Source organism: Berghia stephanieae, chromosome 12 (genome assembly GCF_034508935.2).
Source record: "Berghia stephanieae isolate SIO BIC M18660-M18661 chromosome 12, UCSD_Bste_1.3, whole genome shotgun sequence".
NCBI lineage: Eukaryota > Metazoa > Mollusca > Gastropoda > Nudibranchia > Aeolidiidae > Berghia > Berghia stephanieae.
In genome coordinates, this window is record NC_088371.1 from 22,619,388 (window position 1) to 22,634,387 (window position 15,000).

General features: G+C 38.9%; 2 protein-coding genes across 2 annotated transcripts in view; one reads left to right on the forward strand and one right to left on the reverse strand.

Moving 5' to 3' along the window:
* Window positions 1-9,647, forward strand: part of LOC144957598 (multidrug resistance-associated protein 1-like) — an 80,618-nt gene extending 70,971 nt beyond the window's left edge. Inside the window, exons 18-19 of the mRNA XM_078888940.1 lie at window positions 8,497-8,673; window positions 9,633-9,647. Coding sequence (XP_078745066.1) covers window positions 8,497-8,673; window positions 9,633-9,647 — 192 coding nt within the window. The remainder of the gene's footprint in view (window positions 1-8,496; window positions 8,674-9,632) is intronic.
* Window positions 1-15,000, reverse strand: part of LOC144958043 (uncharacterized) — a 120,524-nt gene that overhangs the window by 102,177 nt on the left and 3,347 nt on the right. The gene's annotated exons all lie outside the window — the stretch shown is intronic.

The following is a 15,000-nucleotide window of genomic DNA, read 5'->3' on the forward strand; positions in this document are numbered from 1 at the left end:
GACTTTCCATAGATTTAGGGACGTTAGCTCTTCAGAAGTCAGAGATGTCATAGTTTCTTCTGCACCCAATTCATGCGCCATTGATCCTATTCATGAAATGTTTAGATTCAACCGTCGACTATGTAACCTAGATTATTAAAGATTAGTTAACCTCTGGATCTGGGCCTGATTGCTATAAATATCAGCAATTGTAACTCCTCTAATTAAGAAACCAAATTCAGACTCTGACAATTTGAAAAATTACCGTCCTGTATCTAATCTTTCTTCATCTCTAAGATTCTCGAAAAATTTGTCTTGACACAGCTAAGAGACCACTTTTTGGCAAATAAACGAATAAAAAAATACTAATCTGCATACAGGAAAAGACACTGTACAGAGACGGCGCTTTTGAAAATTGTCAATGACTTATTGCTATCGTGTGACAATGGCGAAGTGTCAATTCTTGCACTTTTCGACTTGTCAGCCGCGTTTGACACTATCGACCACTCAATTTTAATCCAGAGCCTTTCTTATATATATATATATATATATATATATATATATATATATATATAATATATATATATATATATATATAAATATATGTATGCACAGTGTGTATACGGATGGTGTGTGTGTGTGTGAGTGTTTGTGTGTAATTGGATGTGTGTGAGCTTGTGTTCGTATGTCCGAATCTGCAGTGTGTAATGTTTTTCCTGTTGGTCAATGTGAATCGCTTCGAAGCTTCGGCATAATCGCCTTATAAATGTACATTATTATTATTATTATTATTATTATTATTATTATTATTATTATTATTATTATTATTATTATTATATTTCCTCTCTTGCTTTATCTGGCACTGTTTCATTCACACTCTTTCAGATCTTTATCTTACACCAGTTCCTGCTCCCTACTTTCTCAATTTGATATTAAAAAAAAAAAGAAATAAAAGTGGAGTTACACTATAATTTCTTCGTCCTCGTCCAATCGTGTTCAATGTATGATTTGTGTAATGCAAGCTAGGGTTCACAGTTCACAGCCTAAATCACCTACTCTTGTGAAGAATCTGGCAATAAAATCGTCCCAATTATCAGGTTACCTCTGTGGTGTGTAATGTTAGCACGTGTGACCGGTAATCGGGAGTTCCGGGGGTCGATCCGCAGTCGAAGAATACTGATATTTTTAATGGATTTCAACTTGTGTTTTTAACTATAATTGTTCGTGACATTAAGTACTGTTAAGTACTTCTTAAATGATGTTTATTGTTTCACCATTTGAAACAACCCAAAATTATTTGCTAAGCAACGCCACTGAATACAACTTTGTTGTGAATATTTTCCCCGTGAATCAACACACTATCATTGTAAACATTTAAAGTTTGAGTCAACTTTTATTGCAACTAATTAAAAGATCAAAGGAATTCGGCATTATGGGAAAACTGTTTGGGCTAGTCTATCACAATCGGTATTAAAAATTCGTAATGTCACTTTAATATTTTTTTAAAATCACAGCACCACATTTCGTAACTTTGGAGGAATATGCAATATTTCGTGCGTACGGGACTTGGAACGGTCTATAGCTCTTATCTTGTTTCAAACCCATTGACCTCTACCCGACTTGTACTTATTTGCAGATCTGATTTAACATTCCGTCCATAAACACAGGGACATGAATGTCGTCCTTGTGTTAAATACGATGAAGGTCCGAAAGTCGCACAGAATCATGCGCCAGGCTCAGAACATCATGTGCTAGATGCAGAGCGGCATGTGATGGACGCAGAGCACCATGTGTTATACGCAGAGCATCATGCGCTAGACGCAGAGCATCGCAGAGCATTGCAGAGCGTCATATGTTAGACGCAGAGCATCATGTGCTAGACGGGAACGCTATATGCTAGACGAAGGGCATCCTGTGCTAGACGCAGAGCATAGTGTGTTAGACGCAGAGCATCATGAGCTAGACGCAGAGCATCGCAGAGCATTGCAGAGCGTCATATGTTAGACGCAGAGCATCATTTGCTAGACGGGAACGTTATATGCTAGACGAAGGGCATCCTGTGCTAGACGCAGAGCATCATGTTCTAGATGTAGAGCACCATGTGTTAGAAGCAGAGCATCATGAGCTGGACGCAGAGCACCATGTTTTAGACGCAGAGTATCAAGTGTTAGACGCAGAGCACCATGTGTTAGACGCAGAGTATCATGAGCTAGACGTAGAGCATTATGTGCAGGACGCAAAGCATCATGTGCTAGATGGGAACGTTATGTGTTAGACGCAGAGCATCATGTTCTAGATGTAGAGCACCATGTGCTAGACGAATAGCATCCTGTGCTAGACGCAAAGCATCATGTGTAAGACGCAGAGTATCATGAGCTAGACGTAGAGCATTATGTGCAGGACGCAGAGCATCATGTGCTAGACGAAGAGCACCATGTGTTAGACGAAGAGCATCCTGTGCTAGACGCAGAGCATCATGAGCTAGACGCAGAGCATCATGTGTTAGACGCAGAGCACCATGTGTTAGACGCAGAGCACAATGTGTTTGACGCAGAGTATCGTGTTCTAGACGTAGAGCATTATGTGCTGGACGCAGAGCATCGTGTCTTAGACGCACACACCATGTGTCAAACGCAGAGCATCCATGTGTTAAACGCAAAGCATCGTTTGTAGACACAGAGCATCACTCGTTAGAGCATCGTGTGTTAGACGCAGAGCATCATGAGTTAGACGCAGAGCATCATGTGTTAGACGCAGAGCATCCTGAGTTAGACGCAGAGCATCAAGTGTTAGACGCAGATCATCCTGAGTTAGACGCAGAGCATCATCTGGTAGACGCAAAGCATAATGTGTTAGACGCAGAGTATCATGTGTTAGACGCAAAGTCGTTTGACTGGAAGGACGTTATATCAAAATTTACGAATGTAATTGGCTTTTACTGTGTCGTGAGTTGATAAGTATGGATAGTGGTGACATCATCGGATATTGTTGGATTTATTGACTAATAAATAAATAAATAAATAAAGAAATATATAAATAATAATAATAATAATAATAATAATAATAATAATAATAATAATAATAATAATAATAATATAATAATAATAATAATAATAATAATAATAATAATAATAATAATAATAATAATAATAATAATAATAATAATAATAATAATAATAATAATAATAATAATAATAACAATAATAATAATAATAATAATAATAATAACAACAACAACAATAATAATAATTGCCCTTTATTCATCCCTAAGGGGAAATTTTTTTTCTTTAGGAACTATTCCAAGGGTAGACTGCAATAACCCAGCGTCAGCCGCAGTGCAGTGCCGCTAAGTGAGCTAAGGTTAAGTGACGCTCAAGGCCACAATACGCGGCGGATAGTCGAACTCGGTACCTTTCGGGTACGAACCAAAGAACATACCACTCAGCCACGCTGTCCCATGACTATAAAAAGACACGTCGTTTTGTTTTTTTCTAAATCGTCTCTTTTTTTCTTTTGTTAATCGTTTGCGATGCTATTTTTATATTTAAGAGAAATGACAAAGACACGTTTTGTTTTGAGTTAACCCTTCCCTTACCAACTACAGGAAAATCGTCACATTTTTTACGGTACAACCAATAGTTTTCTTATTGAAACTTCTCTTGTACATCATAACATTTAAAGAAAATGAACAGTGCGTTGTAGAGCATGTTTTGCTAATGAAATTATCTATCGTTAGAACTTACTGCTATTGTGTTTGAGTAATAAAAAATATATTTTTGTATTAGTTGGGTGTAAAGTTTTGGGGAAAATCCTGAACATGGCTGGTAAGGAGAGAGTTAAAATCGACCCTGCAGTGATCAGTATAGCTGTACATTGACAATGCCCTGCACTTCGCATGTCAGTTGAAATGTGACCCACTGTCTCTAAACGGTATTATGTCGGGATGACTTGGGTGCAAAAAAATAGAATTTATTGACAAAAACATGAAACTTGGGGTTTGTTTGGATTTGTTATGTTAGAGAATGACGACAATTTCTCATAATGCAAAAGCTCAAAAATTGGTATTTACTATCAATTTAATTCTAAAGTCAGTTTTCGGGGTCCCACTCATCTCGACATAATACCGTTTCGAGACGAAGGGTCACAAATAATAGGCTCAGATGTTTCACTGAAACATGACATTAAGCTATTTTAACCCCCCCCCCCCCCCTCCTTACCACCCATAGGAAAACTGTCATATTCGTTACGATGCAGCCAACAATTTTCTCATTCTGATTTCTTTTGTGAATCATCATAATATTTGAAAATGTTTGCTATAGTTAAAGTATATTAACGCTGTGTTGAAGAGCTCGTTTAGCAAAAGAGAATATGTCTAGCTAGAACTAACAGATTTCGTGTTTGAGTGTGAAATAAATCTATTTGGTTGGGTGTGAAGTGTGGAAATCCGGAAATGGCCGGTAAGGAGAGAGTTAAAAACAACGAAGGGGATTAGAGAATAAAATAATGCCATCAAACATTGGCACATTTTGGCATTCTCCCCTCTTTTCTCTTCCCCTCTTTTATTTGGCTAATTTAGGCACCTCTACTTTTGGTTTATCGATTCACCAACAAACATGAATACAGTTATTTCAATGAAATAGAATTTAAAAACAAATGTTAGGGACTTAAAACTTCTTTTAACAAACTACAGAAAAGCAATTAAAAACGATTAATGCAACATCTTGATGCCATATCGTATCTCGCGCCGAATGGGCGTTCTGAGATATAAATTCTCCCGTAAAGCCCCCCACTCAAGTACGTTCCCTGCCTAGGTTCTCGCCTCGGTTTTGCAAAACTGTCAAAAAAAAAAAAAAAACCGTGCGTGTGTGGGCGATTTCCTAGGTTGCGGAACCAGGCGCGGAATAGGTCCGAGATTTTATGAAGAACCGAATATTTTTACCCCAGGCCAGGATTTTGAGGGAGTGGCCGTGTAAAAAAACCCACAAAAAATTTAAAAGTTTGTTAGTTTGACTTCATATTCGGATTCTACGTTAAATTTACCATCGATTTGATACCAAATACGAACTCAATGCAGTGTTTTATTTGTATTTGTATTTTATGTTTTTTCCCCCGGTCCGTATTTATCTAATTCTTGAGAATAGAAGTTAATAAGAAAATATTTAGCATACTTGTCATTTTTTTTTTCAAACATTATTATTAAGTCGACTTTGTTAAACGTTAATAAACAAATCGATAAAAAATAAATATATGATAAAAAAAAAAGAAAGAAAGAAAAGAAAAGAAAAAACAAAAAGAATAAGATGAAATGAAGAAAAAAATATATAAACAAGAAAAAACATTTTTATTTTAGGAAAATATTACTCCATGGGATGCGTGAAGTAGGCCTGTTCACAACAATAACCTTCACCGAGAGTATGCATTCTGTCTCTGAGCTCTCTTCGTAGGCAGCGCGTAAGCGAATTCATAAAATTGTGTCAATTCTTGGAAAGCAATAACATACAGTTAGTTATCGTCTCCAGTATTGAGCCTATAATTTTAAAACCGAAACTGAAACAAATGAATAGTTTTTCTTGGCTTCTTGCTATAGGATGACACACATTTGATTGTTTCTTTCCAAGTTTGTTTGATCGACCGTTGTTGCTACAGACAAATCTTCCTAGCAATAAAATTATCTACCAAGTCTATAATTATATTAACTTTTAAGATGGCTTCTTGGACGAAGGAAAGGACGCTTCACTTCATTGAACATTATAGAGCTCATGAATGTCTTTGGAAGGTGAAAAGCAAAGATTATTCAAATAAAATCAAGAGGGAGAAAGCATATGATGAGCTTACAAACTTTGTTAAGTCATTTTACCCCGTGGCTTATTATAAGGACACAGTTGTTAGCAAGATCACCAACCTCCGTGGATCATAGATAAAAGAACATAAAAAAAACTATGGCTTCTCAAGTTTCGGGCTCTGGATTCGAGGAGCAATATGAACCAAGTCTTTTTTTATTTTGATCATTTGCTATTTCTTTCCGACTCGTAAATAGCCAGAAAAGGTAGGGAAAGTGGTTACTCAACCGGTGATGCATTTAAGACACAAATTCTGGCAAGCTAAGAACTTTTTTGGTCTATCATTTTCATTTAATGAATTTCAATCTGTCTTTTTATTTTGTAGAACTATAATATTTATTAAACAGTATAAGTGATTATAGAAAAAAAATAATACCATTATTACAAACATTTATTTAATAAATTTTGATTGAAAAATCAAGTTTTGGTTATCTTTATCATTAACTTAAAAACAATATGAGTACAGTACATTTTTCTCGACAAGTGTTTATTTAAGAGGGCATGCATAAATACCAGTGTCTAAATGTAAGTGTGAGTGAGTGTGTATATGTGTAAGCGTGCGTGTGTGTGTATATGTTAAACCAGACATAATAATTATTTGAGTAGGCATTTGTGGATAGATTTCAACAAGCTAGGTCATTACAATTACCTCACACTTCTAGTCAATACAAATTCCACCTAATAGTCGTCTCATTGAACCATATTATGTTAAGTTTTGAAAGTTTAAGATCTAGACAGAATGTTATTATATGTAGGCCGACAAGACACTTGCAAATGTCCCTGCACGTCTCAGGAATAATCCGACCCAAAGCTCGGGGTGATATGCACGTTGGAAATTTTAGGTCTTCATGCGATCTGCCTGTCGCGAGAAATCTCAATGTAGCTGTCAACCTCTCATGTGGGCAAATAGCTGCCCTCATTACTGTGTCTTCCCTTCCTATCAAAGGAGTCACAATGTTCACAGTTCCAAATATGTCTCTTCATCATTGTCTACTGATAGTATATAAGAAGTCACTGCTCTTCATCCATGTGCAAGTAGTTGTGAAAGTCACTCGGGTGGACCCTCAACTCATTTAGCAAGTTGGTGTGGGTGAATATGTTTCGATCAAGAAGCCACTGCTATGTCCAGTACCTTCTTGTATTTGCCCGTGATTTATTTTTTTCTTCGTTTCAAAGCATAAGCAATTAGACCAAAAACACCTTTTCATATTCAGACGACATTTTCCTTATTAAAAAAACCAGTAATTGAGTGAAAATGAAGAAAATCTAGACAAAATGTAAACTGTTAGTACAGAAGTCGAGTGGACAGCTCTCAAGTGATTCAGCTTGCCATGCGGAAATTTTCATTGGGGACCCAACGTGTAGGGGCCTGGCCGACTAGAGTACTACTTTAGTTACGTCATGTGTAGGGGGAAAAAATTTCCTCAGGCCTGGAGTGGGGTGAGGCACTAGTCCTGACCCTGTTCCATTGGCACGTACGTGAGTGTGTGTGTGTATGTGTGTGGGGGGGGGGGGGGAGAGGGGTTAAGCTCGGATTTCAAAAGTGAAATATAATCAATTTGATGAGTTTTATTATTAGTTGAAGTTGAGCTAAGCCTTTTGTTCTAGTATATATACTGATTCATTTTGCTCAGTATTACAGCCCATTCTCTTAGCTTGCTTGGTGTTCAGTTTCTCGATTAAAAACTTCAGCTACCCAATTCCCGAAGGATAAAAAAAAGCTTGGAAAAGCTTTTTATGGAGTAAATACGTTTGTAAATGGTCCTAGCCGTCGTGTGTGACATACAAAAAAATGAGCTTTTATATAGCGCAATATCCACTAAACCTGCTCAAAGCGCTTTACAAGGGATCCCTGGCCAACAGCAAGATTTAACATGTAGGACGGGACATGACGCCTATTAGCCGATATTACAATTTTTTCGGACAGAGACAACGCGGTTAATGGCCAGGTACTCATTTTACACCTGAGTACGGTGAGAGAATGTGAGTAAAGAGCCTTCTCCAAGGACTCAACTATGCGCCGAGCGAGGCTCGAACCCAGGACCTTCCGATCCGAAAGCGAGTGTCATACAAATAGACCACATAGCCGCACGAAATCCTGTGTCTTTCCAAACTTTACGCCACAGTGAGTGTTTACGATCACCAAAGGAAAGTGAAAAACACGCATTCTCCGTCGCGCTCAAAGAAACATCCAAAAATAGTTTGTTTATTTTATTCATCGAAAACTGTAAGATAACATGTCTAGGTAGGATGAAAAGGACGTACCACAGTTATTAGTTGTGTTTAACATCAGTCTAAGGCTAATGCCACACTGCGAGCAAAGCGGGCGGGACGGAGCGGAGCGAGAACATAAAAAGCAAATATAAAGAGGTGACTGGCATATCTCAGCAGCGAAGCAGAGCGGAGCGAGAGATTTGACCATATTATTCCCTCGCTCGCATCGCTCGATGCACACATTGTCTCCCTTCTACATAGCAGACTCTGAAAGAAATGATTACACATTAAGCATGGATCGCTTTGAATCGCTCGCTTTCCATCGCTGTCAGTGAAGCCACATAAGTATATCGCTTCGCTTCGCTCCGCCCGTTTCGCTCGCAGTGTAACCTTAGCCTTAGACTTGAGGACCGAAGCGAGAAACAATCTTAATCTCTCTTTTTTTTTTCTTTATCTATTTTAGGGTTCAGTTGCTTACGTATCTCAATCCCCGTGGGTTCAAAACGGTACATTACTGGACAACATCACCTTTGGAAAGACTTACAGAGAACGTAAGGTCAAGGCCGTGGTCTCAGCATGTCAACTGGAAGAGGAACTGACATCTATGAGAGTGGATGAGGATACAATGATTGGCCAAAACGTAATTGGAACAATGCATGCTGTATTTTTCTCGTACTATTGCAAACAAATCAAAATTGTTTTAAAATTTTAGTTAGAAAACTTATAAGTCAAGAATATATTTTTTGAACGCCTGTTCCAAAGCGGTGTTGCGTCGGGATGAATCCGGACCCCATGAAATGAATGTAGAATACAATGATTAGAGAAACCAACTTTCAGCCTTTTGCAATATAAGAAAATGTGATTTTCTCCACCAGAAGGAATAGAAATGTTGAAGTACCCCATTTTGTCAAAATCTTTTAAAACTTGAGACAAAGAAGTAGTCGCAGGTTTAAGATTTTCTGGCCACTTGAGGGTTGTTATTTTAACCGTTTGATATTTGAATTAAAAAGATTTTGTACCAAGATATATAAAAGATGTTTTGAGAGATTACGACACTTTGTCATATATATTTCATGTGAATGTCTAAAACATTTCTTCAGGGCAATTGGCCGCCAGCGACGTGCAATATTTGCAAGTATGGGCTTGAGTCAACATTGTTGAGATGATCAATATTTTGCGTTGGTTTGAAAGTATTTCCATCCCAACAATAAGCCCACAACAATTCGGGTTATCTGGGCTTTTCCTAATGTCATTATTTTGCCAAGAGACATTAATGCGATCAATTTAATTAACAATAAGAAATGCGAACTTCGAGTTGTTAACAATTTGAGAAATGGTATTGATTTTTCATTCACCATTCCGTCCTTTCTTTTCGAACTAAACATTGCTTTCTAAATGAACTCAATGTTAATTACGCTGAACTTCGAGTTGTTAACAATTTGAGAAATGGTATTGATTTTTCATGCACCATTCCGTCCTTTCTTTTCGAACTAAACATTGCTTCCTAAATGAAATCAATGTTAATTACGCTGAGCTATACACACATATTTAACGTTATTATATCCTCCCACACATTGTTTATTCGTACCTGTTTATCAGATTCACAAGGACTAATGCAGAGTGATTATTTCATTTTAATAATAAATGCAAGGAAGTCGACACGAGCCTTTCACATTTACAATTGATGACGTTCGTACACAATGATGTTTGCGTCTTGTTGATTTGCTACGGAAGATTGCATAGCCTGAAAACGTTGTTATTTAACTCTCTCTCACTATTGACAATTTAGGGGGGGGGGGGGGTGTGAGAGGAACCCAATAGCTCAGTTGATAGAGCACTCGCTTCACACCCAACGGAACTCATATGTGACGTCGCGCGACGGTTTTGTCCGGAAGGTTCATTCTGGACATTTGGACCTTTTGGTATTGCTGAATAGATCATTCTTTTCGTTTTAATTTGATACCTGTTTCATTAATGTATCATATGTTTTGGCTGAGTTATACAAGATTAAAATTGGGAGGCTCCTGCTAATCTCAGATCCAAAATTCAGAGAAATTTGCACTTAAAGATTTTAAATACATCACCATAGCAACGGCATGTTATATTTGAGCTATCGTAATGAAATTTCTCTCCGATGGATCATACGACCTTGTCGCGGTCGGAGGGCTTGCGTGTCTCGATGATCGTAAGTGAGAGGCCAGACCAAGAATGATCTACAACGGTCAGCATCGTCAACAAGGAAGGAAGAAGGGAGGAAATCAACCGTCGAGTTCAGCTTCCCCTAGTCCACACCCTTGGGTGTGGGTGTTGTCCACGACGTGGGGGAGGGGTGAAAAGGGACTGACTCTCTACAGGACATCCTCCCGGATTCCCAACTTAGACCATCTGACCACGGGTAGATGGAGCTCGTCATCGGGGGACCGACATCCATCTAAGAGAAGGACACTCTGAGCAAAAACCTGGACAGATGGAGTTCGTAAACGGGGGACCGCAATCCATCTAAGAGAAGGACACTCCGAACAAAAACCCGGACAGATCGAGTTCGTTAACAGGGGACCGCAATCGATCTAGGAGAAGGACACTCTGAAGCAAAACCGCCACTGCCTTGTGGACAGACCTTGGATGGTCAAAGGCTAAGGAAGCAAATCCTGAAAAACAGCACGCCGAAGACAGAGCAGCGGGGCCGGAAGGCGCAAATATCTCAGGAAACTGGAAACTGCCACTGCATGCTTAAATCCCAATATGACACGTCACAATAATCAAATCCGATGTGGTGCGAAGCCCGTGGAATCCCGCCGGACGGGCCTAGTGCCGGGCCTCAATGGCCCACCCAAGCGATCTGGTGTTACCTTGACTTCATCTTGCGGAACCAGGGGAGGAGGATCAAGGTTACATGCGACTGGAACACCAAACACAATTAAAATCCTCCAATGGAATGCTGAGGGCGTTGCAAAGAAGAACATAGCCCTTGAAAAGAGACTCAAAGAGCAGGACATCAAAATTGCCTGCATTCAAGAAACTCACCTCACGGACAACATGAGATTTGCCATCAGAGGGTACCAGGTAATAAGGCATGATAGAAAGGATCACAAAGGAGGCGTGATGACATTAGTAAAAAACGACTACCCCACCGCAGGCATAAAAATTGATACACAAGAGCAATCAGAAATACAGCAAATTAAAGTATGTATCGGAAAGAAAGAACTCCTGATTTTTAACTGCTATTGCCCACCAAACAAAGAGCTTCATTTAGACAAGATAAAAATCCAGGAAGAAAGATGTCTGGTACTAGGGGACTTTAACAGTCACTCTCAAAGCTGGGGATATGGAGATATGGACAAACGTGGTGAAACAGTAGAAAACTGGCAAATTGAAACAAAACTTCAACTATTGTATGATGATGAAGATGAGGACACATATTTCTCAAGAGCGTGGAAAACCACATCTACCCCAGATCTTACATTTGCCACAGATGATATAGCAAAGACGATAAATAGAACAGTACAGCCCCAACTGGGTGGTAGCGACCATAGGCCAATCATCACAAACCTCTATCATCAAAATGAAAACAAAACACAAACTATCCCAAGATGGAACTACAAAAGAGCAAAATGGGAAAGCTTTGAACAACTTACAGACAGCCACTGCAAAAACATAAACTGTAAAACCAAGAATGTCAACAAAAGTGCAAAAGAACTGACAAAGGCCATCCTAAAAGCAGCAAAAGAAAGTATCCCAAGGGGAGCAAGAAAAAATTATATACCACTCTGGACAGACGATCTTAATCAGTTAAGTAATGAAGTATCGGAAACAAGAGAAAAGGCTGAAGCAGACCCCTGTGATGACAATATTGCAGCATATAAAGAGGCAGAAGCTACCTTTAAAAAAGAAATGGCAACGACATCCAAAATGGCATGGAAAGAAAAAACGCATAGCCTTAACTTCGAAAAAGATGGAAATAAACTTTGGAAACTTACAAAAGCCCTAAATAGAGAACCGAATCACTACGCCCCTCCCGCTTTGGAAAAAGAAGGAGAACTTGTCAGTCCACAACAAGCTGCAGACCTATTCATGGAGCAGTTCAAAAAAATTAGTGACAACACAATAGAAAAAGAACTGAAGGAAAGGGTTAGAAAAGAATGCAGAAAACAAAAAAAGGAACTCAAGGAAGCCATAGATGAAGTAATGACAAAGAAGCTAACTATGGAAGAACTAGAAAGCTCTCTCAAAGTGTTAAAAACAAAGAAATCGCCAGGCCCAGACGAAGTAACAAATGAGATGCTTATCCATCTTGGAAAGACAGCGAAAAAGAAGCTATTACAACTCTACAACAGCACTTGGAAAACTGGTAAAATACCAGATATATGGAAAAAGGCTTTTATTGTCCCAATTAAGAAAGAAGGAAAACAAGCAAATGAAGCCGCAAATTACCGACCTATAAGTCTTACAAGCTGCATGTGCAAGCTGATAGAAAGAACTATCAACTCCAGACTGATGTGGTATCTTGAAAACTACAATGTGCTTATAAATGAACAAGCTGGTTTCAGAAGACACAGGAGTACTGAAAATCAAGTAACCTACATATCCCAAGAAATAGAAGACTCGTTTCAGGATGGAAAGAAACAAATTGTGGTATGGGTGGACTTTGAAAAAGCATTCGACAAAGTGTGGAAAAAAGGTCTGGTATATAAACTACAAAAATCAAAAGTATCCCATAACATGCTCAACTGGATACAAAACTACCTAAAAACAAGAAAGGCAAGAGTAACAACACAAGGTCACAAAAGTAGAGAAGCAAAACTAAAACATGGAGTCCCACAAGGTGGAGTACTATCACCTACACTATTTCTTCTCTATGTAAATGATATAAGAGAAACACTATGTCGAGGAGTGAAAATGTCGATGTACGCAGATGACCTAGCTCTGATTAGCTCTGACCAAAATTTAATCAAGGCACAACACAGGATGCAAATCACACTGGATAATATCAAAGAATGGACTGACAACTGGGCGATGAAAATAAATGCAGTGAAGACAAAGTTCACAATATTTAGCCTCTCCCCAAAAGACGAAAAAGCAAAGCTACGTATTGAAGACCATGAATTAGAAAAAGACGACGCACCAAAATACCTAGGAGTCCATTTTGACCCAAGACTAACATGGAAAAATCAAATCAGCAACAGTCAGAAAGTTGGGGTAAAGCGAACACAACTCTTGAAAAAACTAGCTGGAACAACTTGGGGAGCTAGCTCCGATATACTGAAACAAACTTACACAGGATATGTGAGACCAGCGCTAGAATACGGGATATCTGCATGGGGAAACTGCTCCAAAACTCAAATGGAAAAACTGGACAAAGTGCAAAACAGCAACATGAGGATAATAAGTGGAGGAATGAAATCGACACCGATTCATGCAATGGAAACCATAACAGGACTTACATCTCTATCAGAAAGAAGGGAATCAAAAATTTTGAAACAATACACAGACGTGAAAACAATGACAGATCAGCCTCTTCACGCTAGAGCGCAACAAAAGAAAACTAGGCGGCTGAAAGATCCCACTTTATTAAAAGAGCCCAGCAAATTGAAAAAGATCACGAACTTGACGGAATAATGACCCAAAAATGCAAAGCAAATATCAGAGTACCAATTTGGAAAAGGCAAAATCACTTGAAAATCAAGACTTCCGTTGGTGACATTTCAACAAAACAAAAACACGGCGAAGAAATCAAGAAGTCTGTACAGAAGTGCATAGATCAAAACTACCCTGAAAAAAAAATGGACAAGAATCTATGCAGATGGTTCATGCAATAAAGAACACACATGCGGGGGCCTGGGAGTGCACATCGAGTACACAAATGGTCAACAAAAGGAGATCAGCAAACCGACTGGTACTCGCACTTCAATCTACAAGTCAGAGGCAGATGCAATCCATGAAGCTGTTAAGCAAATCCTCTCAGAAAATGAAAAACCAAGACACATAGTGATTTTAACAGATGCTAAGAAAATTCTGGAGGATATAATGATGTCCTTTGCGGATGATATAGACGCCTTGGTGGAAGACCTCATAAAGCTAAGCAAGTTTACCAACATGGTACTGCAGTGGATTCCAGGACACTGTGGGATACTTGGAAATCAGATCGCTGACCAACTGGCAAAGGCAGGCAGTCGCATGCAGCAACCCTCCCCAATGTTCTCAACAGGAGAAATTAACAAAATGGCCAAATTTATCCAGTCTCAGAGATGGAGAGAGAAGCAGCCAGAATACAACATGAATGACCCAATCAAGGTGCTCGACAGAAAGGAACAGGTCATCATCTTCAGACTGAAAACTGGACACAACCAGTTAAAGGAACATATGTGGAGGATGTCCAGAGCAGGTGCCTCTGGACAATGTGACTGCGGACTTGAAAATGAAAATGGACATCATGTCCTAATGGAATGTCCAAAGTACAACAAGTTGAGAAGGAACTTCTGGCCTGACCCAACCCCATACTCAAAGAAGCTGTACGGAAGTGAGGACGACCTCAGGACCACTGTGGGCTTCATTCACCAGACCGGACTGACCATGTGACGTGACGGGAACGAAGAAGAAGAGAAGAAGAAGTAATAAAATTTGGCATACTTTTTATATAGCATGTTACTATCATGTGTGTCAAATTATTTTTAATTCGCTCCATCAGTTTTTACACAACACTCGTTTTTGTAATGACGATATTTTTGTGAATTGACCCTCGAGTGAAAAAATAAACCCAACAAACAGCACTCATGCTTTTATCCATTTCAACAGTGCAATGTTTATTTAAAGTTAGCTGTGATATCGGCACTATTTCACAAGCTCTGCAATTCTGGAAAGTCTTCACAATTTAACTGGCGAAAGTAGACGAGGCATTACGGTCGATTGACTTAAAAGCGAAAGGCCGTGAGTCAGTCAGACAATCTAACACGTCAAACTTGAAACAAAG